Source organism: Ylistrum balloti, unplaced genomic scaffold (genome assembly GCF_031769215.1).
Source record: "Ylistrum balloti isolate Yb309-2 unplaced genomic scaffold, AGI_CSIRO_Ybal_v1 Utg369738, whole genome shotgun sequence".
Lineage (NCBI taxonomy): Eukaryota > Metazoa > Mollusca > Bivalvia > Pectinida > Pectinidae > Ylistrum > Ylistrum balloti.
In genome coordinates, this window is record NW_026781949.1 from 250,950 (window position 1) to 278,809 (window position 27,860).

Consider the following 27,860-nt stretch of genomic DNA (forward strand, 5'->3'; position numbering starts at 1 on the left):
GGAGAACAACTGCGGATGTATGCACACAATGATTGATCGTGTAATTAACATCAACACAACACTAATTCAAGGTCGCCATGCCACCAAAAATGTTGAAATTTTATATCATCACCACGAAATACGACTATGTTCTGTATAACTGTTTAAAAGCTTATAGAGGTCACTGGGTGCATTACTCCGATCCTCTTCCACGCTTCGGCGAACACAAAATAGTCAACATTTCCTCGCACGTGGATCGGAGTAGCACCGAAGTAGTGATAGAAAGTACGTTTGGGTGAGTATACGATAGTAACAGAGACGTATATAACATGATATATCCGTCTCTGATAGTAAGGATATAAATATACTGACATTTGTAAGATAATTTATTATAATCGGCATGATAACTGACCAGTCATAAGTGACACCAGACGTGAAGCACATGGTGTTTTTTTTTATCGCCTGGTGTCTGTTGACTCCATCAGCCTGGCGATACATGCCTGCATGCACACAGGCATGCAATTCATGCAGACGTCTTCAAGAATAAGGGAACCAAATGATATTAATTTTTTTTCCGATAAATTCTCTTCATATTACATAACCATGTTTATTTTTTTTTTGGTTACGACACCAATGTAAAATGCAAGTAAACTGAATATTTAAAGTAATCACAAACAAAACTTACATTTGAAAACTTTTAAAGCTGCTTATCTGATCTCTGTCTCTGTTTAAAATATTTCGAAGTTGTTTGTTATTGATAAAACTGCAAAATCTTAGTGTATTTAATGGAAAACATGTCAAGCCTTATATGATAGGTCTGCATATGTTTTCTGTTTGGACAGACAGCACAATGGACAGAGACAAGTTCACATAATCAACACTAAGATTGACCTATTAACCTTATATATATATTTGAAAAAAAATTGATGTGCAATATAATGGTATCGCATTGTCTGTTCGTCAGTCACAAGATTTTATTTATTTGGGGACCGTCCCCACAGTTTTTCAACCAATCTTAAAATTCTTTTTCAAATATGGTAGACTCGAACACCAGACATGAAATTGTGTTTTACTGAAAGGTACATGTAGTTTTATTTGACTGTATTTGAAAAAATGTTGTGCCCTTTGTGGTTTTCATAGTGTCGACTTTGTCCAGAGATCTTCACTCTTAGTATTCAACTGATTTCTCTCAAAACTTGGTAAGCTAAATCACCATGATAAGAGTTGTGATTTCATGAATATGTCAGATCAATTGGATGTATTTGGAAGAGTTACTGCCCTTTGTTGTTGATATTTCTTGAGAAGTACAAGATAGACTATTCTCAAATTTCATATGAAGCCTCGCCTTGGTCTCTTTTGCCATTTTGATTTTGGGACTGATCAGAAAAAAATTATGGCTGACAGGTAGCCATGTTGGATTTTGACAATTGAACATCTTAATCGCTATATCTTCGAGGAATTTTCAAATTTCTTGAAATCAAGACCAAGAACTGAAGAAAGGAAGGAAAAGATCTATTAAAAAAACACAAAAAACAAAGAATGGAGTCCATATTGTCACTTCTTATTACACATCACATTTAGATTGACATAATTCTGTAGAATATGAACTGATATCTGATTGGATGTTTTTGGATACTTATCCAATCACTCTGCCAAGTTTGAATTTTTGTGAAAAATGAATAATTTAATAACCACGCAGTGATTAAGTATTGTTTCCAAAGTGAGAATAATAATTTTGTTTTATTCACAGGTAGCAACACTGTATGTGTAGTCTTACTGGAATCACCATGGAAACGGTCCTGGTCATTGGAAGTGGTGGTCGAGAGCATGCATTGTCATGGAAACTAGCCCAGTCACCTAGTGTGAAGCAGGTGTTTGTCAGTCCAGGAAATGCTGGCACATATAAAAATGGGAAAATAGATAATGTTGGTAAGCTTGCTATTTTAGTTTCTAAGTAACATGTAAGCCATATAGCATGGAACAACTAAAAATTCAGATTAACCAAACGTTGTAAAGTTGTCAACGAAATGTCTTGAAAACATATGCTTCAGTTTATGTCATTAAACGAAAATTGCTGTAGTATCCTTATTGTAAATCATCCACAAGTTAACCTCGGATCGCCATTATATGTTAATCCAAAGGTCAAATTCGTAAAGGAGACTTCATATAGAGGTCAAAATGAGGACTGATTGAAGGGAATTCCGTTCATTGTCAAGTCAGTAATGATCTGACCGTTATTTCATAATTTAGGCCTGAAATAAGACCTTTCTGTGTGAAGTACCATACCACAATTATGACATTCTCAAGGGCAACACCACATTTATGACATTCTCAAGGTCAAGGACACAGTCATGACATTCTCAAAGTCAACGCCATGTCTATGAAACTTTAAAAGTCAAGACCACGATCATGGTGGTCTCTAGAACAACACCACATTTATGTCCTTGTCACAGTCAAAACCACAATCATGACATTCTACAGGTCCAACAATAACCATGACATTCTACAGGTCGAACAATAATCATGACATTCTACAGGTCCAACAATAACCATGACATTCTACAGGTCCAACAATAGTCCTGACATTCTACAGGTCAAACAATAACCATGACATTCTACAGGTCCAACAATAATCATGACATTCTACAGGTCCAACAATAATCATGACATTCTACAGGTCCAACAATAACCATGACATTCTACAGGTCCAACAATAGTCGTGACATTCTACAGGTCAAACAATAACCATGGCATTCTACAGGTCCAACAATAATCATGACATTCTACAGGTCCAACAATAATCATGACATTCTACAGGTCCAACAATAGTCATGACATTCTACAGGTCCAAAAATAACCCTGACATTCTCAAGGTCCAACAATAGTCATGACATTCTACAGGTCCAACAATAATCATGACATTCTACAGGTCCAACAATAACCATGACATTCTACAGGTCCAACAATAGTCGTGACATTCTACAGGTCAAACAATGACCATGACATTCTACAGGTCCAACAATAATCATGACATTCTACAGGTCCAACAATAATCATGACATTCTACAGGTCCAACAATAATCATGACATTGTACAGGTCCAAAAATAACCATGACATTCTCAAGGTCCAACAACAAAGGTCCAACAATAACCATGACATTCTACAGGTCCAACAATAATCATGACATTCTACAGGTCCAACAATAACCATGACATTCTACAGGTCCAACAATAATCATGACATTCTACAGGTCCAACAATAACCATGGCATTCTCAAGGTCCAACAATAATCATGACATTCTACAGGTCCAACAATAATCATGACATTCTACAGGTCCAACAATAATCATGACATTCTACAGGTCCAACAATAATCATGACATTCTACAGGTCCAACAATAACCATGACATTCTACAGGTCCAACAATAACCATGACATTCTACAGGTCCAACAATAATCATGACATTCTACTGGTCCAACAATAACCATGACATTCTACAGGCCCAATAATCATGACATTCTACAGGTCCAACAATAACCATGACATTCTCAAGGTCCAACAATAACCATGACATTCTAACCATGACATTCTACAGTCCAACAATAATCATGACATTCTACAGGTCCAACAATAATCATGTCCAACATCCTGACATTCTACAGGTCCAACAATAATCATGACATTCTACAGGTCCAACAATAATCATGACATTCTACAGGTCCAACAATAATCATGACATTCTACAGGTCCAACAATAACCATGACATTCTACAGGTCCAACAATAACCATGACATTCTACAGGTCCTACAATGACCATGACATTCTACAGGTCCAACAATAACAATAAGGTCCAACCATGACATTCTACAGGTCCAACAATAACCATGGCATTCTCAAGGTCCAACAATAATCATGACATTCTACAGGTCCAACAATAACCATGGCATTCTCAAGGTCCAACAATAACCATGACATTCTACCGGTTCAACAATAACCATGACATTCTACAGGTCCAACAATAACCATGGCATTCTCAAGGTCCAACAATAATCATGACATTCTACAGGTTCAACAATAATCATGACATTCTACAGGTCCAACAATAACCATGGCATTCTACAGGTCCAACAATAACCATGACATTCTACAGGTCCAACAATAATCATGACATTCTACAGGTCCAACAATAATCATGACATTGTACAGGTCCAACAATAATCATGACATTCTACAGGTCCAACAATAATCATGACATTCTACAGGTCCAACAATAACCATGGCATTCTACAGGTCCAACAATAATCATGACATTCTACAGGTCCAACAATAATCATGACATTCTACAGGTCCAACAATAATCATGACATTCTACAGGTCCTACAATAATCATGACATTCTACAGTTCCAACAATAACCATGGCATTCTCAAGGTCCAACAATAATCATGACATTCTACAGGTCCAACAATAATCATGACATTCTACAGGTCCAACAATAATCATGACATTCTACAGGTCCAACAATAATCATGACATTCTACAGGTCCAACAATAATCATGACATTCTACAGGTCCAACAATAATCATGACATTCTACAGGTCCAAAAATAATCATGACATTCTACAGGTCCAACAATAATCATGACATTCTACAGGTCCAACAATAACCATGGCATTCTACAGTTCCAACAATAATCATGACATTCTACAGGTCCAACAATAATCATGAAATTCTCCAGGTCCAACAATAGTCATGAAATTCTACAGTTCCAACAATAATCATGACATTCTACAGGTCCAATACATGATAATCAATAACCATGACATTCTACAGGTCCAACAATAACCATGTCCTACAATAATCATTCTCTACAGGTCCAACAATAATCATGACATTCTACAGGTCCAACAATAACCATGACATTCTACAGGTCCAACAATAACCATGACATTCTACAGATCCAACAATAATCATGACATTCTCAAGGTCCAACAATAGTCATGAAATTCTACAGTTCCAACAATAATCATGACATTCTACAGGTCCAACAATAACCATGACATTCTCCAGGTCCAACAATAATCATGACATTCTACAGGTTCAACAATAATCATGACATTCTACAGGTCCAACAATAATCATGACATTCTACAGGTCCAACAATAATCATGACATTCTACAGGTCCAACAATAATCATGACATTCTACAGGTCCAACAATAGTCATGACATTCTACAGGTCCAACAATAACCATGACATTCTACAGGTCCAACAATAACCATGACATTCTACAGGTCCAACAATAATCATGACATTCTACAGGTCCAACAATAACCATGACATTCTCAAGGTCCAACAATAACCATGACATTCTACAGGTCCTACAATAATCATTACGTTCTACAGGTCCAACAATAGTCGTGACATTCTACAGGTCCAACAATAGTCATGACATTCTCAAGGTCCAACAATAATCATGACATTCTACAGGTCCAACAATAATCATGACATTCTACAGGTCAAACAATAACCATGACATTCTACAGGTCCAACAATAATCATGACATTCTACAGGTCCAACAATAATCATGACATTCTACAGGTCCAACAATAACCATGGCATTCTACAGGTCCAACAATAACCATGACATTCTACAGGTTCAACAATAATCATGACATTCTACAGGTCCAACAATAATCATGACATTCTACAGGTCCAACAATAATCATGACATTCTCAAGGTCCAACAATAACCCTGACATTCTCAAGGTCCAACAATAACCATGACATTCTACAGGTCCAACAATAATCATGACATTCTACAGGTCCAACAGTAATAATGACATTCTCAAGGTTCAACAATAACCATGGCATTCTACAGGTCCAACAATAATCATGACATTCTACAGGTCCTACAATAATCATTACGTTCTACAGGTCCAACAATAACCATGACATTCTACAGGTCCTACAATAATCATGACATTCTACAGGTCCAACAATAACCATGACATTCTACAGGTCCAACAATAATCATGACATTCTACAGGTCCAACAATAATCGTGACATTCTACAGGTCCAACAATAGTCATGACATTCTCAAGGTCCAACAATAACCCTGACATTCTACAGGTCCAACAATAATCATGACATTCTACAGGTCCAACAATAACCATGACATTCTACAGGTCCAACAATAATCATGACATTCTACAGGTCCAACAATAGTCATGACATTCTACAGGTCCAAAAATAACCCTGACATTCGCAAGGTCCAACAATAGTCATGACATTCTCAAGGTCCAACAATAATCATGACATTCTACAGGTCCAACAATAATCATGACATTCTACAGGTCCAACAATAACCATGACATTCTACAGATCCAACAATAATCATGGCATTCTACAGGTCCAACAATAATCATGACATTCTACAGGTCTAGTCATTTATCATGACATCTCATTTTCATTACCACAATTAACTGTAGTATGACATCTGAGCTTCAGGATTGGTTTTTTCATTCACTTCAAGTTCAAGACCACACTTCTGTGTGGAGCAATTTATTTCCTGATTGATGTCCGACTCAAGACAAACTTTTGTTTTTATCTGTGGTGATAAATGTGATTTATTATTTTGTATATTTGGTTAAGAAAAAACCTGTTTTTATTCCAGCACTTAATATCAAAGATTTTGATGCAGTCATGGATTTCTGTAAGAAAGAATCTATTAGCTTGGTGGTGGTTGGTCCAGAGGATCCTTTGGCTAGTGGCATAAGTGACATCCTCTCTGCAGCAGGTAAAAAATTGTTAATGTGAGGAATTCAGGTGAGGGATGGTGACCCTTTGGGCCTTTTCTGAATTGTTTTACATGTAAAGACTTAATGATCTTGACAAAGAGCTTACACATTGTTTCTTTGTAGAGGGGGAGGGGAAGGGGGATTTGTCCAGCTGTTAGAACTATAATCCAAGTTACCTTTAATCTATTTATATGTTTCATGGACTTATATATATGTGGATTGGGAGTATCTGAGAGTTCTGAAATAGAAAATATTACGATATTCAACATTAATGTTATATGGCTGAAGCAGTCAGATAGTTTGGCCATTTTTTCTGTTGACTTTCCATCATCATTTTGCCATTTTTAAGTATTCATTGACATCTAAATTTTACTTTGATCTTGAAATTTGATGATTGACCCTTGCCAGGTATTCCCTGTTTTGGTCCAAGTGCTTCAGCATCTCAAATAGAAGCCAGCAAAGTATTCTCAAAACAGTTGATGTATCGTTATGGCATCCCAACAGCGAGGTACCAGAGTTTTACAGAGGTTGAACCAGCTTGTCAGCATATCTGGCAGTGAGTAGCATCATACAACATTGTGATACCTTAGCCATGAATCATTGAAGTTGAGTCCGCTTGTCAGTATATCTAATGGTACCACAATATACCTGCGTTAAATTAATGAGGAATCTAGGTCGCTTTTCTGACCATCAAAGATCACCTTAGGGTCAACACTATTCCAACAAATCATTATATAGCAGCTACTGTGTTGGTAACTGTGACATTTGTTTACAAACTGTTGGATGACAAATTCACATTGCCTCAATCTTTTCCTGGATGTATTGCAGCACTTTGATATAAATGCCCACATTGTTTCATTTCAGTTACACACTGACACAGCATTAATCTGTAAAAGAGACATATTCACTCAAAGGGCATGTGACTCCATTCAAAATGTATTATCCTTAGTAAAATAATAGACTTTACCCGATATATCCTTATTACTGGAATAGAGTTTACAAATTTCTGTTAGTAGCTTAATTATTCATTAAACTGTTGTCTATATTTGGTGTTGAAGGTCAAAATATCCAGCTCTAGTGGTAAAAGCAAGTGGACTGGCGGCAGGGAAAGGTGTGATAGTAGCAGAATCTAAAGAGGATGCATGTCAGGCTGTCAGAGAAATTATACAGGTATGATCAGGTAAATTATACAGGTATAAATGATAAGGTAAATTATACAGGTATGATCAGGTAAATTATACAGGTATGTTCAGGTAAATTATACAGGTATAACTGACAAGGAAAATTATACAGGTATAACTGACAAGGAAAATTATACAAGTATGATCAGGTAAATTATACAAGTATGATCAGGTTAATTATACAGGTATGATCAGGTAAATTATACAGGTATGATGAGGTAAATTGTACAGGTATAACTGATAAGGTAAATTATACAGGTATGATCAGGTAAATTATACAGGTATAACTGATAAGGTAAATTATACAGGTATGATCAGGTAAATTATACAGGTATGATCAGGTAAATTATACAGGTATGATCAGGTTAATTATACAGGTATGATCAGGTAAATTATACAGGTATAACTGATAAGGTAAATTATACAGGTATGATCAGGTAAATTATACAGGTATGATCAGGTAAATTATACAGGTTTAAATTGTGAGTGGTATATAAAGATCTTTTGGTAAATGTTCAATTTAGGGATAACTTGTCTTTAATATACAAGTGTGTAAAATATTACAGAATGTCAACCTTTGCTGAGATCATTGTGGTTTTACAATATGTAGATTACTATTTTTACATTGATTGGTATTGAACAGGAGAAGAAGTTTGGTATGGCTGGAGAAACAGTTGTGGTGGAGGAACTCCTGGAGGGAGAGGAGGTCTCTGTAAGTAACAACCATTTTCACCCTCTGCTTTGTTTTATACTGTTGTCCTGGAATAATAATTACACTGTGGTATATACAGACCATTATCAAAGGTTGACATCAATTAGAAATGAATTTGATTTATTTTCTAAGAGATCATCACTGAATTTGATGTTGTTAAAAGAATATTGAGAATATTCAGTCCAGTAAAGATAACTCTTGTACATCTATGACAAGTGTTTATTTAAAAGTAGTGATCAGCTATTGATAATTAAACTTTCAGTGTTTGGCATTTACTGATGGCAGCACAGTTGTTATGATGCCACCAGCACAGGATCACAAAGCCCTGAATGAGGGGGACACAGGCCCAAATACAGGAGGCATGGGCGTGGTCTGTCCCTATCCAAAGGTAAACTAACATCACAGGTGTGGTCTGTCCCTATCCAAAGGTATACTAACATCACAGACGTGGTCTGTCCCTATCCAAGGTAAACTAGCATCACAGGTGTGGTCTGTCCCTATCCAAAGGTAAACTAACATCACAGGCGTGGTCTGTCCCTATCCAAGGTAAACTAGCATCACAGATGTCTGTCCCTATCCAAAGATAAACTGACATTACAGACGTGGTCTGTCCCTATCCAAGGTAAACTAGCATCACAGGTGTGGTCTGTCCCTATCTAAAGGTAAACTAACATCACAGGTGTGGTCTGTCCCTATCTAAAGGTAAACTAACATCACAGGTGTGGTCTGTCCCTATCCAAAGGTAAACTAACATCACAGGTGTGGTCTGTCCCTATCCAAAGGTAAACTGACATCACAGACGTGGTCTGTCCCTATCTAAAGGTAAACTAACATCACAGGTGTGGTCTGTCCCTATCCAAGGTAAACTAACATCACAGGTGTTGTCTGTCCCTATCTAAAGGTAAACTAACATCACAGACGTGGTCTGTCCCTATCTAAAGGTAAACTAACATCACAGGTGTGGTCTGTCCCTATCCAAAGGTAAACTAACATCACAGGTGTGGTCTGTCCCTATCCAAAGGTAAACTAACATCACAGGCGTGGTCTGTCCCTATCCAAGGTAAACTAACATCACAGGTGTGGTCTGTCCCTATCCAAAGGTAAACTAACATCACAGGTGTGGTCTGTCCCTATCCAAGGTAAACTAGCATCACAGGTGTTGTCTGTCCCTATCTAAAGGTAAACTAACATCACAGGTGTGGTCTGTCCCTATCCAAGGTAAACTAGCATCACAGGTGTTGTCTGTCCCTATCCAAAGGTAAACTAACATCACAGGCGTGGTCTGTCCCTATCCAAGGTAAACTAACATCACAGGTGTGGTCTGTCCCTATCCAAGGTAAACTTACATCACAGGTGTGGTCTGTCCCTATCCAAGGTAAACTAGCATCACAGGTGTGGTCTGTCCCTATCTAAAGGTAAACTAGCATCACAGGTGTTGTCTGTCCCTATCTAAAGGTAAACTAACATCACAGACGTGGTCTGTCCCTATCCAAAGGTAAACTAACATCACAGGTGTGGTCTGTCCCTATCCAAGGTAAACTAGCATCACAGGTGTGGTCTGTCCCTATCCAAAGGTAAACTAACATCACAGGTGTGGTCTGTCCCTATCTAAAGATAAACTAACATCACAGACGTGGTCTGTCCCTATCCGAAGGTATTCTTACATCAAAGGTGTGGTCTGTCCCTATCTAAAGGTATACTTACATCACAGACGTAGTCTGTCCCTACTCTTAGGTAAGCTGACATGACAGGTAGAGTTTGGTCGTATCCAATGGGTAACCGCTATCCTAAGATAAATATTCATAACAGATTCATACGGTTTATTCCTATTGAAAAGTAGACTGCATCACAAGTTAAGTTTGTCCCAACCCTTATATAATGGTCTGTCCCCCATGAAAGGTAAAAAAATAAAAAGAGAAAAGAAAGAAAATCGTTAGGTAAACGAAAGAAGTTTATAAAATGGTGGATACAAAGATATCTTTGGATTTTCTTGTTGTTTTTGAAAATGGCTGACATTGTGTATCGCAAAATGGTGTTTTTCAGTCTTGTTTTTAGACAATGATATTTGTTGATGTTGTCATAGAATGTTTAGAAACTGTCATATACACATTTAACATTCAAGGTTTCAAAGGCAGAACTGAAAAAAATACAGATGGATATACTACAGAAAGCTGTTGATGGAATGAGAGAACAGGGTACACAATACAAAGGTAAGGATAGAATTTTTAAGGAAAGGCTGAATGTTGGAAATTAGGTTTTATTTCACAAGTTTAGAACTGAATTAAGGAAAAGGGCACAGCTTATTTAATGGTTGGAACAAAATAAGGGAACAGCTCACACCATATAAATGTAGTGTAGGAATGAGAGAACAGCTCACACCATATAAATGTAGTGTAGGAATGAGAGAACAGCTCACACCATATAAATGTAGTGTAGGAATGAGGGAACAGCTGACACCATATAAATGTAATGTAGGAATGAGGGAACAGCTCACACCATATAAATGTAATGTAGGAATTAGAGAACAGCTCACACCATATAAATGTAATGTAGGAATGAGGGAACAGCTCACACCATATAAATGTAATGTAGGAATTAGAGAACAGCTCACACCATATAAATGTAATGTAGGAATGAGGGAACAGCTCACACCATATAAATGTAATGTAGGAATGAGAGAACAGCTCACACCATATAAATGTAATGTAGGAATGAGGGAACAGCTCACACCATATAAATGTAATGTAGGAATTAGAGAACAGCTCACACCATATAAATGTAATGTAGGAATGAGGGAACAGCTGACACCATATAAATGTTATGTAGGAATGAGAGAACAGCTCACACCATATAAATGTAATGAGGGAACAGCTCACACCATATAAATGTAATGTAGGAATTAGAGAACAGCTCACACCATATAAATGTAATGTAGGAATGAGGGAACAGCTCACACCATATAAATGTAATGTAGGAATGAGAGAACAGCTCACACCATATAAATGTAGTGTAGGAATGAGGGAACAGCTCACACCATATAAATGTAATGTAGGAATGAGAGAACAGCTCACACCATATAAATGTAGTGTAGGAATTAGAGAACAGCTCACACCATATAAATGTAGTGTAGGAATTAGAGAACAGCTCACACCATATAAATGTAGTGTAGGAATGAGAGAACAGCTCACACCATATAAATGTAGTGTATGAATGAGGGAACAGCTCACACCATATAAATGTAATGTAGGAATGAGGGAACAGCTCACACCATATAAATGTAATATAGGAATGAAAGATTAGCTCACTCCATATAAATGTAGTGTAGGAATGAGGGAACAGCTCACACCATATAAATGTAGTGTAGGAATGAGGGAACAGCTCACACCATATAAATGTAGTGTAGGAATGAGAGAACAGGTCTTTCTGTACTATTTTTATCAAGTGATTGTGTTGATAATTGTGGATGATTCTTGTTAAATGATGATACCAACTGGTTTGACTCTCTGAAGGTGTGCTGTATGCTGGCATAATGCTAACATCAGAAGGTCCTAAGGTACTTGAATTCAACTGCAGATTTGGGGATCCAGAGGCACAGGTCAGTTGATAACTTTTTTATTCTCCAGCAAGATTTTTGGTTGTTTTCTTGTGGTCTTTTTGTCTCTTGTTTCAACTGAAGTCTGGTAGTGTGCAATGAATGCCTTCTGTTAGAGTGTCCATCTGTCCATCTGTCTGTGTGATGCTATATGTTAGCAATGTTTCTGGAGCATTTAACAGTTACTGTCTCATTTACAGACATGAGTTTTGGAAAATAAGTAAAACATCAGATGGCGGTTTGTTGTGTACTAAAATGACGTCACGCAATCTCTGTTTGATCTTTGATTGGAAATACAACGACTGTGACAATATATGATATCATATCATATTGCAAAATTTTCTTATATATCGTGTCTATTTGTTTTGTTTTATCATGATTCTCTCAAAGTACTAACATGTCAAGTGATCTTTATCAAACTCCAAAAATGGACTGATACTTTTTCAGTTCTTCAGCAGAATCAACTGTACAACCATACCTTGGCAGTATAAGAAATTATACAAAAAAATGTTTTGATTGTGTACTTTTGTAGTGTATAGTTTTGGTAATATTATTCACTCAGTCATTATGAAGTAGAACATTTGAGAATATGTGTATCATGATATATGGAATTGTAACCATGATACCATGATATATATTGTATTATGAATTATATGTATTGTTGCCACAAGGTTTCCAGAGGCTAACACAGTCATGGTATAGCATGTATGTATATTAAGATTAGGAAATAGGTATAACAGTGAATGTGTCACATATTATTGAACCATGGTGACTCTTCAACTACCAGAAATAAAATCCATAAAATTTGGTGAATTTATTATTTTACTTAGATTTACCATTCTAACAAAGCAGCTACGATGAGATGTTTAGTTGTGCATTATTCTCGTATTTAACAGTCTGTTTAATTGCAAGTATGTTGGCACAGTTATAGTATTTTATATAGCGCTGATACACAGAAGAAGTCTTCCTCTTCTACTTAAATCTTAACACTCAAACAGAAAGTATATGTAACATAAACATTATACCAGACTTTGTAGATATAAAGATAGTTTACCATGCTTGCTTTGAAATTGACATTGTCAGTTACACTTTCTGTTTCTACTCTTGTGTTCCTCAGGCAATTCTTTCCCTGATGACCTCTGACCTGTTTGATACTTGTCTTGCTTGCACAAATGGAAGCTTGTGTGACCACATTCCAGTTTTTGACTGTCAGAGCTGCGTGACAGGAATTGTAGTGGCCAGTGGAGGCTATCCAGGTTCTTATAGAAAGGGACTGGCAATAACAGGTAAAGATCAGATATGGGCTCTTTCCCCCAATCAGGAACCAGGAAGGAAATCTAGTTTTAGGTTGTTTATCCGTCCATTCTTACATCCTTCTGTTTTTCTGCCCTTCTGTCCGTTTTCCCACTATCTTGTTCAGGCACTCAAAGGCCAATAACTCTTTCTAAATACTATAGCAGTGGTATCAAAATGCTGTTTAGGAAAATGCTTTCTTAGCACAAAGGTCAAAATGGTATTCAGCATGACCAATTTCTGATCTATGTCAGACCATCTTGCCAAGTGATTCCATACCATATGAAGTTCCAGTGACAAGTAGTTTACTACCCTTTGTTTTTACACTTGAAGTCATATTTTCTTCAAAGGCAATTTGATTTTATTTTCTTATAAAAATTATAAAAAACATGTATGCATCTTTATACAAGAAAGAAATGATCTGTATCACTTCAAAGTACATGGGACAGATATATAATGCTCTTCCCTGGGACACTCTTGTTACAAGGAGTGAAAACGAACATCTTTTTGCATTAGATTGAGTAATGATGTATGTTGTTTTTATACATGACTTTTCACTGAGTTTTAAAGACATTCATCTCAAGTTAAATAGTTAGACACTGCAATAATAAAAAGAAAGTGAACACTCAGTCATATAGACTTAAACACTAACATCTGACTGTGCAGGACTGGACCGAGCTGAATCACACGGACTGACAGTGTTTCATGCTGGAACAGCTCGAGAAGAGAATAAGGTGGTGACCAATGGTGGCCGTGTTCTGGCTGTCATGGCAACCAGTCACAACTTTCGTACTGCTTGTAACCTGGCAACTCGAGGTGCTGCCCTAGTGAAATTTGATGAAATGTTCTACAGGAGAGATATTGGGTTCAAAGTTCACTCAAGGTTGATGGATAATGTATTGGATATAAATTCTTCTTATGGTAGAAGTTTTGAACATGTATATAACAGATCATGTTTACAAAATGTTTGTTCATTTCACAGTTTTAAGTTTGTTGATACTGATACTGTATAATGAATAATTTTTTTCTCTTTTTTTACATTAATGTATTTTTTCATCATCATATACATTGTCAGTAATTTAAATAATACCACCGTTTAATTGTTGATGGAAAAGGATGTTCCTAAGTTATCTTAATTTATGTTCAAATTGGATTTTTCAAATAAAATATGTCTAAACTAAACTACTGTTTAGAAGATTGAATTAGTCACATAGGATGTAATGGATTATTTATCAACCTTTGTTGACGATATAAAACAATTGAATATTTTGTTGAATCAGTTGTTCCCCAGAGCAACCAGGGCTGACCTATCGAGATTCTGGTGTAGATATTACTGCTGGAAATACTCTTGTGGAAGCCATCAAACCTCTTGCTTCCAAGACAAGTCGGGCTGGATCCGCAGTAAAACTGGGAGGGTTTGGAGGGCTGTTTGATATGAAGGAAGCTGGTTATACTGATCCGATCCTAGTCGCGGGCACAGATGGTGTGGGCACAAAACTGAAGGTCAGTTCAAGTTAATGTCAGTGAAAATCCATAAACTATTCAAGGTCCGTATTGAGAGAAACAGTCGTGAATGTAGTGGTATTATGTTACTATAATGAAATAACAATACATGGCATCTAGGATGATTTAGGCTGCAGTATCCCTCTTGTTTATTAGTTTTACGCATTCTGTGAATGAAATAAGTTCATAAATGTTAGTTGTTGCAAATCTAGATGGGGATGATAAATCATGCTTATAGTATATCATAATTTCTTTTCGTTTTTTGCAAAAATGAATCACCACCTACTTGTTAAGATGTTGAAATCGTGAAAGTTAGAAGCTGTAAAGGATGTTAGTTTACGGTATTGAGCCATAATCCCTAGACAAGACCAATGAACCAGGCCAGTTGCCATTTGATATTCAGGAAAGTTACCCTACTGTGTAGGAAGCAGCCCATTGCTGCAAGTTTTCATAAATTAATACATATTTTGTCTTGTTAACATATAACTTTGTTTCATCTCATTGGTGGCTCCCCGAATGTATAACTACTGGTTGATAGAAAAAATAATGTGCACACATTGTCAAAAAAATTAGGTCTATTACGAAAGTACCTAGTAAAGATGTAAAGAACAAAGGGCATGCTACCCTACCATACCTGGTTCTCAAACCTCCCATAATGAATGTTGATCGATAGAAAAAAGGATGTTTATTGTGAAAGTAGTTCTGACGAGGGAAGAGACATGATGTTTAGCTGAACCCATCAAGGTATTGTAAGTCCCACTGATATTATCCCTGGTCCCTTAAAGAATGTCTGTGTGTGTGAAATATAACTTAATCGCGTGAATGGCCTGATATGTTGTAACATACCTTAATAACATGGTTGGTGTCATAGATAATTCACATCTTGATGATGTGACATGACAATCTCTTGTATAAACTTCTCCGGAGTTGAAATAAGTCTAAAACTGATTTGAGAGTTTTCTTATTTTTCAGAATATGAGTTTCATGATAAATAAAAACTTACACTCATGTCCATGTGATAAAAAAATAGTATGATGAAAATTAATCTGCCTAAAGGTTGTGAAACATATTAACTATATATAATCATGTTAGGCCTTCTGTGTATCTATAGGTTGCCAAGGAGACTGGTTGTCATAACACTATTGGAGTAGACTTGGTTGCTATGTGTGTCAATGATATACTGGCACAAGGAGCAGAGCCACTATTTTTCCTTGACTACTTTGCCACAGGAAAGCTGGATGTGAACGTCGCTAAGGAAGTGGTAGCTGGGATCACCAACGGCTGTGTGGAGGCTGGATGTGCTCTTATAGGTATTTATAGACCTGTTGAGAAGGGAAATGTTCAGGTTATATAGGACCTCCTCAGGTCAGAACTCTAAATCTCAGATACTGTAAGATTTCAAGGAAGAGTTATTTTTGTATGGTTTGTGGTTACTTTCAATTCATCAATTCCTAGCACTTGCAGTCACAGTTAATCAATCTGTAACAAAGACATTCCAAGCAATAATTTGTAAGAAACAATTATACACATTTATACATTATTTTCCTTCTCCTATGTACAGGTGGAGTAATAATGAATTTGAATGATCTTTATCTCCGTAACATAATAATCTCCAGAGCATAGTTCCAGAGTGTAGTCCTAATAACACCTGTCAGTATAGTCATAAGAAAGTATGTGGCCAACAATCTGTATCCCTTAGAATGTTGTATTAAGGTATTCAGCCCGTAAAGCCTTTTAGTAGAGACAAAACCAAAACTCAAAATTTTCACCTAATTCATGAAGATCACAATGTATATTTACCCCATTACTGACCATATTTATTCACAAGTTAATTTCATCTAACAAAAATTTAAGTACTTCAATGGTGTCACATAGCATGCGGGTTGGATACAATTAAAATATTAATGTATGCCCAATAAAAAACTTAATTTCTAACAAAAACATGTGTTTTTACATACCATAATAATAGCAATGAATAAAAGAATAGCTGCTATTCATATCACATTCGTATACAATGTGCGACATGCGAAAAGTGTTATCTCGGTACCCTCGTTGTCACTCTTAGAAAAGTGACAAAGACACTTTGTAAGGTAAACTGAGTGTGACAAGAGAGTTCCAAATGAAAAATCTGTTTAAATACTTGCTGGCACACCTTCTGCAAATTTTCAAATAACATTTAGAAACTTTTACCACATGTAATTTGATATTTATAAGTTTTAATACCCCTTCCCCATTAATTTCAATGACTCATTAGATTTCAGGAAAATTGCATACAATAGCATCATAGCCAAACAGACTATAAATACTAAACTCTTTGAAGGCTACAAGTAGAATAGTAATAAAAATTAACTATTTCTGATATTTTCTTACCTTGACCTCTGACCTTGACCCGGATTATGACCACATAATTCATTATGTAACAAAAATGAATAAGAAATCAAGTCCTTTTTGCACAAAAAAGTGTTACCATTATAGCTATATAAAAAGTTCATTTTTATCCTTCTTTTCAAACAGTTCAACAAGCTTTGGAATTACAGAATCCAGAACACGCTTTGCAGAAGAGATCCGCGGCTGTCCATTACAGTTCTTTTGCACAAATATTGCTCTCATACCATCTTCACCATCCCTTCAGAGTATTTTTTAGGTCATCTGACCCAAAGGGTCAAGATGACCTATAGCCATCGTGCTTCGTCCGTCGTCGTCCGCCGTCCACCGTGCGTAAACTTTTCATTCAAACAACTTCTTCTCAAATACTAGAAGGTCTAGGGGGCTAATACTTGGCACAGAGCATACTGGCATGGAGCTCTACCAAGTTTGTTTAAATGAATGACCTTGACCCACTTTAAAGGTCACTGGGGTCAAATATCTTGTATCTAATGTCAGATGACCGTTAAGGCCCATGGGCCTCTTGTTTAGATGTAGGAAGTTTAAGCCAAAGCCTGCAATATTTTCAGCAGTAGCATGTTTTAAAATGCCTTGTGATATGAAAGGATGTACGGAAGGCATATTTTTGCCTTTTCCGCACTGAAATTAAGGGCATGAACGTCAACTCTTTGACTTCCGAAAATTCACGATCTATATAACATCGGCATTCGTCGGGATTATAACCGGAAGTGGTCCATTAGGGTGGGAATACCTTAATGATATCCTAGGTAGGCCTCTCTGATAATAATGTTGTCTTCTCTGAAAAATACGTAAAAGTTTTAGATGTTTGTTCCTGTAGGTGGAGAAACAGCTGAGATGCCAGGAATGTACCAAGGTGGAGATTATGATGTGGCTGGTTTTGCTGTTGGTGCTGTAGAAAGAACAAATGTCCTGCCTCGTCTTAATGAAATATCACAGGGTGATGTTCTGATTGGTCTGAAATCAAGTGGTATCCATAGCAATGGCTTTAGCCTGGTACGAAAAGTGATAGAGAGACTTGGAATCAGTTTTGACATGCCGTCACCATTTGGATCAGGAATAACCTTAGGTAATACTGGTTTATAATTTCTATCACAAAACAATTATTCTTGTGTCAAAAATCATCAGATTTGGGCGTTACATTAATACATGGGGCAAAGATAGCTGTAGACCATCATACTTTGCCAGCTGGAGTGTGTGGTTTGATCCCTAGCCCAGCAATTTTTTGTATATCACAAGAAGCCAAGATCATGGACAGTAAGGTGCTGTTGTGGTTGTGCCCATGGGCAAGAACTTTACGCAAATTAATTAGAAGTTCTTATAACACAACTAGTAAAAGATAAGGGTTTGACATTTTGATTACTACACCTTCATCAGACAAATGACCAGTGTGTAGCGTACTAACACTGACATTCGGAGTGTATGAGATCTTCATGGTCACCTTCATCAAACAAATGACCAGTGTGGAGCGTACTAACACTGACATATGTAGTGTACGAGATCTACATGGTCACCTTCATCAGACAAATGACCAGTGTGGAGCGTACTAACACTGACATATGTAGTGTACGAGATCTACATGGTCACCTTCATCAGACAAATGACCAGTGTGGAGTGTAGTAATGCTAACATTTGTAATGTATGAGATCTACATGGTCACCTTCATCAGACAAATGACCAGTGTTGAGCGTACTAGTATTGACATTGGTAGTGTATGAGATCTTCATGGTCACCTTCATCAAACAAATGACCAGTGTGGAGCGTACTAACACTGACATATGTAGTGTACGAGATCTACATGGTCACCTTCATCAGACAAATGACCAGTGTGGAGCGTACTAACACTGACATATGTAGTGTACGAGATCTACATGGTCACCTTCATCAGACAAATGACCAGTGTGGAGCGTACTAGCACTGATATACATAGTGCACGAGATCTACACGGTCACCTTCATCAGACAAATGACCAGTGTGGAGTGAAGTAATGCTAACATTTGTAATGTATGAGATCTACATGGTCACCTTCATCAGACAAATGACCAGTGTGGAGCGTACTAGTATTGACATTGGTAGTGTACGAGATCTACATGGTCACCTTCATCAGACAAATGACCAGTGTGGAGGGTACTAGCACTGACATATGTAGTGTACGAGATCTACATGGTCACCTTCATCAGACAAATGACCAGTGTGGAGCGTACTAACACTGACATATGTAGTGTGCGAGATCTACATGGTCACCTTCATCAGACAAATGACCAGTGTGGAGCGTACTAGCACTGATATACATAGTGCACGAGATCTACACGGTCACCTTCATCAGACAAATGACCAGTGTGGAGTGTAGTAATGCTAACATTTGTAATGTATGAGATCTACATGGTCACCTTCATCAGACAAATGACCAGTGTGGAGCGTACTAGTATTGACATTCGTAGTGTATGAGATCTACATGGTTTGAGCCCTGTATGATGCAGAAGGGATCTTCCTTGCCTTCCTGTTATGTAAATCAATGCCTGGGTCATAGTTCAAACTTTACTTTTCTAGTTCATGGAGCAAATGGCAATCTTACATTGAATGAAAAAATTGTGCTGGAATATGAATTGTTTCACAAATTGTAAATATTTATTTTCTGTTGATATGATTATAAAGACATGGTGTACATCTGATATTAAACAAGAGGTAAGGATCAAAAGGATCAAAACTTTTGAAGATCGTACAGTACTGGGTACCAAGATTCCATAACATCTCATTTCCTTAAAACATTCATAGGAATTAAGCTCTTCATCAAAATAGTCCTCATTGGTTTGGCCTTAATTTACATGTTCTTGGACTATCATTTTGTCGTAGGAGAGGAGCTCCTGACCCCAACTAAGATCTATGTGAAGGATGTACTGCCTCTGATGCGTGAAGGTCGAGTGAAAGCCTTCGCCCACATTACAGGAGGGGGATTGACAGAGAACCTCCCCAGAGTGTTACCAGATGATCTAGGAGTGACAATTGATGCACTCACATGGCACATCCCACAAGTATTTGGATGGTTAGCAAATAAGGTCAGTTAATTTACTATCGAAAGTATGGACCATAATTTGTAGTATAGAGATATCACTGTAATAAAGTGGATTTAACTCTAGACTGGTGGATGTATCAATTCTAGAAACATGATTCAGGGTGAAGTTTGACTTCATGATTCAAAGATGAGAGACTCAAAGCAAGTGGGTGCATCAGGTTAGGGGACAGTTTCAACTTGTTATGGTTTTGACTTCAGAGACATAGTTTGTGGTCAGAAAGAATTGAGAGAACATTTTATTATGCAAGGGGAATCTAATTGAAAGTCACCATTAAGATATACCTCAAAACAAGGGAATGATAAAATGTTCATTCATCAGGGAAACAATCCAAGGTCAGGGAATGGACAAAAGATTAATGTAGACTTGGAAATATTTCAAAGTCAGGGAAAATAACTCTTGACAAGGTAATAATTCAAGGTGAGTTGAAAACAATGTTTCACAAAGCATAATTTAAGACCAGAGGAAGATAACTCTTGACAAAGAAGTAATTCAAAGTAAGGGAAAGATCACTCAGGACAAGAATATAATTCAGGGTAAGGGAAAGATAACTCTTGATAAGGAAATAGTTCAAGGTCAAAAAAAATATGGCTCTATTGATAGAAGTTCACAGAAAGATAACTCTAAACAAGAATATGATTCTAGTCAGGAAAAGATAATTCTAGAAATTGATACCGTATGAAAAAGAATATGGTTAGAGTTGAAATGATGTCATTGTTTTCAAGGGTAATATATCCAATGAGGAAATGGTGAGGACATTTAATTGTGGAATAGGAGGAGTGCTAGTGGTGGACAAGATGCAAGTTGACACAACAATGGGACGTCTGGGAGACAGGGCATCAGTCATAGGCTCAGTACAGGGATATAAAGGTGTGTTGTTAATCACTGAATTCTACCAATAGTTATTATCTTAGATACAAAAATGCATAACCTTGTAAATATGTAAGACTTTCTATAGGCTTTATCACTTACTGATATCTACCTGTATAAATGGTGGCTCTGACTCACATGGCAGCAGAGAGATTACATTTTAAAAGTGGGTTTTCAGGTTTGCAGAAATTGAATGAACTGAAAAAAACTTCTTCTTTAGCCGCAAAACAGTTTAGTGATTCAGACCCATTGGGCCTCTTGTTATTATTTTAAACTGTGCATTTAATCTGTGATAAAAATATGAATGTTTTTTTTCCCAAAAATTCCCCTTTGATTGAATTAAAATGTTAAAAATAAATATTGTGAAATAAGATAGTAATTGCTTTGGTGTTTGTTACTTTTACTGTAATTTTTTATAGAAGGCTCCAGGATCAGGATAGGGAAGCTTAGACAGGGTTTTACACGCTGCTGGAAGCCACTGGTAACTCCAAGGATGTGCAAGACAGTTGGGGTGCTCATCTCTGGGTCAGGTAAGAGGTGGTTAAAGTCAGTCATTTACTATTGAAAAAAAAACAACATTGTAATAAGAAATAGAAAATCATGACTACTTTTTCTCAATATTTAACAACCTTACTTAATAGATCTTGTTTTTCTTAGCTACCTATATATCTTCTTAATGAATATTAAATGATTTGTTTTTTTACAATACAACCCTGTAACTAGCAATCCATTCAGAAGAGTGGTATCAGGTTTGATATGTACAATGGTATGTTTGACTACCCTTTACTTCCAGCTTCAATGTTCATTGTAGCATGTCAATCTGCATTCTCGATACTCCTGGGGCTACAATAACTCGCTACACCACTGGAACATATCATTGCAAAAATTGGAGGCACAATCAGAGTCATTTGATTGGTCTGGAGCAGATTTGATGAGAGAAAAACGGACCAATCACAGACTGACAGCCTTCTCTAAAGATTAAAAAGCCACAACACCCTGCTTCAAAGCCAGTACAACATGTGTGGCTCCGAGATTCATTTGATGTACATTAAAGGATCAAACTAGTCTTTTTGTCTTCTGTACAAGGTGTCCCACATTAAACCTTCAATTTTTCCATGACATGTTCGATGGTTGCGGAGAGAAAAGTGATTGTAACCCCTGGAGTACCGAGGATGGTCAGTCTGTAGACAGAAGTTTGTCACCAGATGACCTGGTAAAGAAATTTAAATGGTAACTAACTAAACTTATATATAAGATAGGTACTTTATGCATTTATTTTCTCATTTGTATTATTTTTCCTACTGTCATGTCCCTATTTTTGTTACCTTTATTTGAAGTTTAATGCTTCCAGAAGGAAGAACATATAGTTGCCGCTTTGTCTGTCCATCTGTCCTTCCATTTTTCCGTCCATCATAATTTTGTCTGGCGCATAACACAGAAACTGTAAGAGGTATCAACATGAAAATTCATAGGTATAAATCTCAACAAGGAAAAGTGCAGTGCACAAATACCATCACTCTCTTTTGCATAATTTAGGAGTAATTGCCCTTTGTTATTTTTCATATTTAACTTTTGTTCCATTTGGGGAGCATAACCTGTCTCTGATGCCCCTTGCTTTTCTAGAGTTCCACTCGAAAACATTTAGTTTTCTCAGCTACCTGAGGATGAATATAAATTTTGCTATGAGTTATGCCCCTTCAATCATTACATTAGAAATGTTTTTGTGGGAGTCTGTGGTTAAAACTTATGGTTTTTGATATTAGGAACAAATCTACAGGCCTTGATTGACCACACCAAGGAACAGAACAACAACAGCTGTGCAGAGATTGTACTGGTTATTTCTAATAAGCCCGGTGTCCAGGGACTGGAAAGGGCTCAACTAGCAGGGATACCTACTCAGGTAGAAAATAACACACAGTATATATTTTGAATTGGATACAGTGTATTTCAGAACAAATCAATAAACAATAAATTAAAAAAAAATTTTTTAAATCATTCTGTTGTTTATCATGTGGAAGTCTTTGTCACAAAGCTTTGATTCCATGAGAAAATAAATAATATCATTGTCTGATTATAGAAGAATAGAACAAAGATGATTTGATATATTTTCATTTGGAAGGTTATCAACCACAAAGATTTTAAAAGTCGTCAGAGCTTTGATGAGGCAGTGCATAAAGCATTAGATGTAGCAGGTGTAGATATTGTCTGTCTGGCAGGCTTCATGAGGATCCTGACAGGTAAATATAACACTCATATCTCCACATCACAGGTAAATCTAACACTTATATCTCCACATCACAGGTAAATATAACACTCAGATCTCCACATCACAGGTAAATATAACACTTATATCTCCACATCACAGGTAAATATAACACTTATATCTCCACATCACAGGTAAATATAACACTTATATCTCCACATCACAGGTAAATATAACACTCAGATCTCCACACACTTATATCTCCACATCACAGGTAAATATAACACTTATATCTCCACATTACAGGTAAATATAACACTTATATCTCCACATCACAGGTAAATATAACACTCAGATCTCCACATCACAGGTAAATATAACACTTATATCTCCACATCACAGGTAAATATAACACTCAGATCTCCACATCACAAGTAAATATAACACTTATATCTCCACATCACAGGTAAATATAACACTCAGATCTCCACATCACAGGTAAATATAACACTCAGATCTTCTCAATAGATCATACTACCTACAAATGATATGACTTCAGAAGTGAAAGCATCATACATTTTACTCAGAATATAGTGAAGCTATTTTTTTAATGAATTTGTCTGATCAACAAAATTGTTTATTTTTGGACATATTTTAGGGGATTTTGTGAGTAAGTGGAGTGGACGCATGCTTAACATCCATCCCTCACTGCTGCCTTCCTTTAAAGGACACGATGCCCACCGACAGGTGTTGAAGGCTAACGTCAGGATCTCTGGCTGCACTGTACATTTTGTAGCTGTAAGTGTTCACAGTCTGTATACTGAGGTTTTGTATTTGATACATTTACTTTTGTGATAACATCAGATAAACTTTGTGAAAAATACTTACCATTGAATAAGAAATTTCCTCTTAGGGAAATAAAAATGTGTTAGTTTTGTAACCAGTGTCGATTACTCTGTAGGATTATTTAATTAAGTCTTCATAAAAGTGCCAGTAAATTGACAAAATACATATTGAAGATTCTGAAACAAAGCTATTGCATTTTTTGCAATTTTTGCAAGCGTTTTATGGTATTGTGTGGAAATTGTTTATAAACAAAATCCAGCCAAAACCAACAAAGTGTACACATATGTGATGAGCTTTGGACAACTATCTCATTGGAACTTTCTGCAGAACCTGGACTAGAAACTTTTAGCCTGTTGTTTGGTTAAAAAATCGACCCTGACCTACAAATATCAATGTGGAAATAAATGGTCCTCAGAATTCTAATTAATTTAAACATCAATAATCAGAAACCTCTAGTGGCAGCTTGTTCTAGAAAACAGATTTCAACCAGCTGGGATGAAATTACATTTTGATTTTAATCTACTTTCTTTCAGAATATTTTATTGTCATGGTGGTATTGACAGTAGGAATTGGGCAACAGGCAGAGCCTATGAAAGCCCTCTCCTTACAGTGCATAAACAAGTATACAGACACATCAATCAAAATTAGAGATAACAGATGATAATAATATTAGGAATAAGAATGTAGAAGATAGATTCAAATGGATGATGATATAACCGAAATGCAAAATAGGCATCACCATCGTTTGTATTATTGAGTTCCAGAACAGTAACATAAACTAAAAAAATACAAATTAGGTATCACAAGATATTATAAGACTGGGTCAAAATATGTCCATTTGTGGTGGGACAGGCTGCAGGTTCAAACAGTCCATTTGCACATAATCCTGAGCTGAGTCCCTAAAATGGACAGGTGGACCCACACTTGAGACATCAAATACAAATGAGAGATAGAAAAGATAGAAGTATAGAATGGGATGTACATTTGCTAAAATAGGCGACCAGTGTCAGTTATGAATCTCTGAACTATATCAAGAATAAATTTATTCATGTTTGCATCAAGTATAGGAGAACCTTTGAGAAATGTATCAATTGTAGGAGGTATAGAATCACTAAGGTCAGAAAGGGAATTAAAGAGGAGTTGTCTCTGGTTAGTAAAGAAGGGACAGTGGAAAAAGAAGTGGGTACAATCTTCAACTGGGTGGCCACAGTTACAGGCAGGGTTATCTTTAAGGTGGGAATTGAATAAATCAAAATTCAGATTACTTGCAGAGTTTCTTAGTTGACATAAAATTATGTTAGCTTTTCTTTGTCCTTTATATTTGAAAGTATCATTACAGTGGAAAGGAGGAATGGTAGCTTGCTGTGATAAAAAAAAGGTTTTTTTTTATCATCGCATAAATAGAAGTTAATGAGGGATACAGACAAGATGGGCCATTCCATTCATTCATGAGTTTTGGAAAGAAGCTAGTGCTATATTGACAAGTTCTTGTATGGGGCACATCAAACAATCTATTGTGTCGAAGTGGATAAGGAGCAGTATTATTGTTTATAAAAGGTTGGATAGAATCAAATACATGAGGAGGGCATCTGTTATTTAAAAGCTTAAAAAAATGGATATTTTGATGTAAGTGTCTTCTTTTAGCTAAGGGTATTAATCCAGACTCATTATATTGAATTGCATGACTGGTGCCCCGTCTTAGGCCAGTAATAATGTGAATTGCCTCTAGTTGAATTGATTCTAAGATGTTGCATTCCCTTTCTGTGCAATTAGCCCAAACAATCTACTTTCTGGTTTAAGATGATGACACACTAACACCTAACACTAACACCCTTGTTTACAGGGTATTGTCATACCTACAATGCTATTATTTTCCACTTTTGTGTCTTTATACCTATTGTTCATGATGTCACCAATTTATGTTATTTTATGATGTCACCGACACCCACCCCCTACCCCCCTCCCCCCACTTCACCCCCAGGTGTTGATACTAACACAGAAATCAAATTAACAAAGTATTGTTAATTCCTTATTCTCCTGGGGTTCAATTTTCACTGTTTTCCAAAAATATCACTCTACTTCAGGGATATTTGATTTTGTGGAGAAGTGTTGTCCAGTTGATATCCTTAAACTAATGACGGTTTGAGGATATAGAAGTTTGTGAGTTAAGAGTAACGATGAAATCAATGAAGACAAGTCCCACATGAACATGATTGATTTCATAGTACTGAAATACAGAACACAGAAATGTTGTACTAGAGTAATCCTATACATCTCTATAAAAAAACTATTGGCTAGCTCCATGTGTCTTGTATCTAGTATGGCAACACATAGACACATATTGATGAATAGACAGATGTCTCTGGCTGGAGAAAATGTCAAAACAGCAGTTTCTTTTAAATGACTTAAAAGACCTAATACTAATTTGCATGTAACAGTATTAATGATAGTGCACTCACTATTAAGCCTTTTACCATATCAAAACTTGAACAATTAAAAGTTATTATGTAAGATTAAATTATTCAAAACTGTACTAGACATAAGTCAGATGTTTCATCATAATGTATCTGCCTGCGTTAATTTATTACTGACTTCAACTGAGGATAATTATGTATTGACCGGTAGCAAGAGGTATTCTGTCGTTGCTTATCTACTACACCTGTCCTTGTATAAATTTGTTCCGTGGTTATACAAGTCATTACATGAAGCCTATCTAAGCAGTCTGTATAAAGGTCAGTGTAACCTTATCTTGTTGTAAACAGCTGAATCTGTCATGATTTATGTGTGTAAGACCATGTCAGTAACTGGTGTATTATTCAATCCTTGTTTACCTGTTAGCTGAAGTGTAATATAACTTTATCAGTTTATTAACAATTCTAGTTTAAGCAGTTTCAAATAGTTAATGTGGAATTTTGAGGTTGCAGTGTGTTATTAACATTTCGTCTTCACAGGGTAGTTCTTTTTTAAATGGAGTTTGTATACCTTAATCATGTTTGTCATCATCTTGATTTAAGGAGGAAATAGATTCTGGAGCTATCCTTGTCCAGGAATCTGTGCCAGTGTATCCTGAAGATACAGAGGTAACATTATCAGCCAGGGTCAAAGAAGTGGAGCATCGAGCCTTCCCAAAGGCCTTGGAGCTTGTCGCTAGTGGTCAGGCCACTCTAGGAAAGGAGGGACACATAATCTGGTGTCAGTGAACTGATAAAGGCCACATAGTCTGGTGTTGGTGACAGGTCATAGGTCACTGTTGTCATTGCCAAGGCAACAGAGGGCATGTTACAGCAGAGACTAAATCCTATATTGTTACATGAAAACCAAATTTATTGATAACGTTACAAAGTGTACTTATACCATTTAATATACCATAAATAAAATCTTTATTCAAGCACAAACTTATT

At 36.5% G+C, this 27,860-nt stretch overlaps 1 protein-coding gene across 1 annotated transcript; it reads left to right on the plus strand.

Annotated features, from left to right (window-relative positions):
* The first annotated feature begins 1,766 nt into the window (after nt 1-1,766).
* LOC132543052 (trifunctional purine biosynthetic protein adenosine-3-like) lies at nt 1,767-27,665 on the plus strand. The gene is given in 20 exon segments (XM_060206508.1): nt 1,767-1,908; nt 6,662-6,784; nt 7,194-7,341; nt 7,844-7,955; nt 8,610-8,678; nt 8,941-9,066; nt 10,801-10,888; nt 12,188-12,273; nt 13,388-13,556; nt 14,230-14,459; nt 14,857-15,066; nt 16,178-16,376; nt 18,290-18,538; nt 20,323-20,525; nt 21,266-21,441; nt 21,840-21,940; nt 23,174-23,310; nt 23,530-23,647; nt 24,272-24,411; nt 27,474-27,665. Coding segments are annotated over 20 exon segments (3,012 nt in total). The 3' UTR covers nt 27,660-27,665.
* The last annotated feature ends 195 nt before the right edge of the window (nt 27,666-27,860 follow it).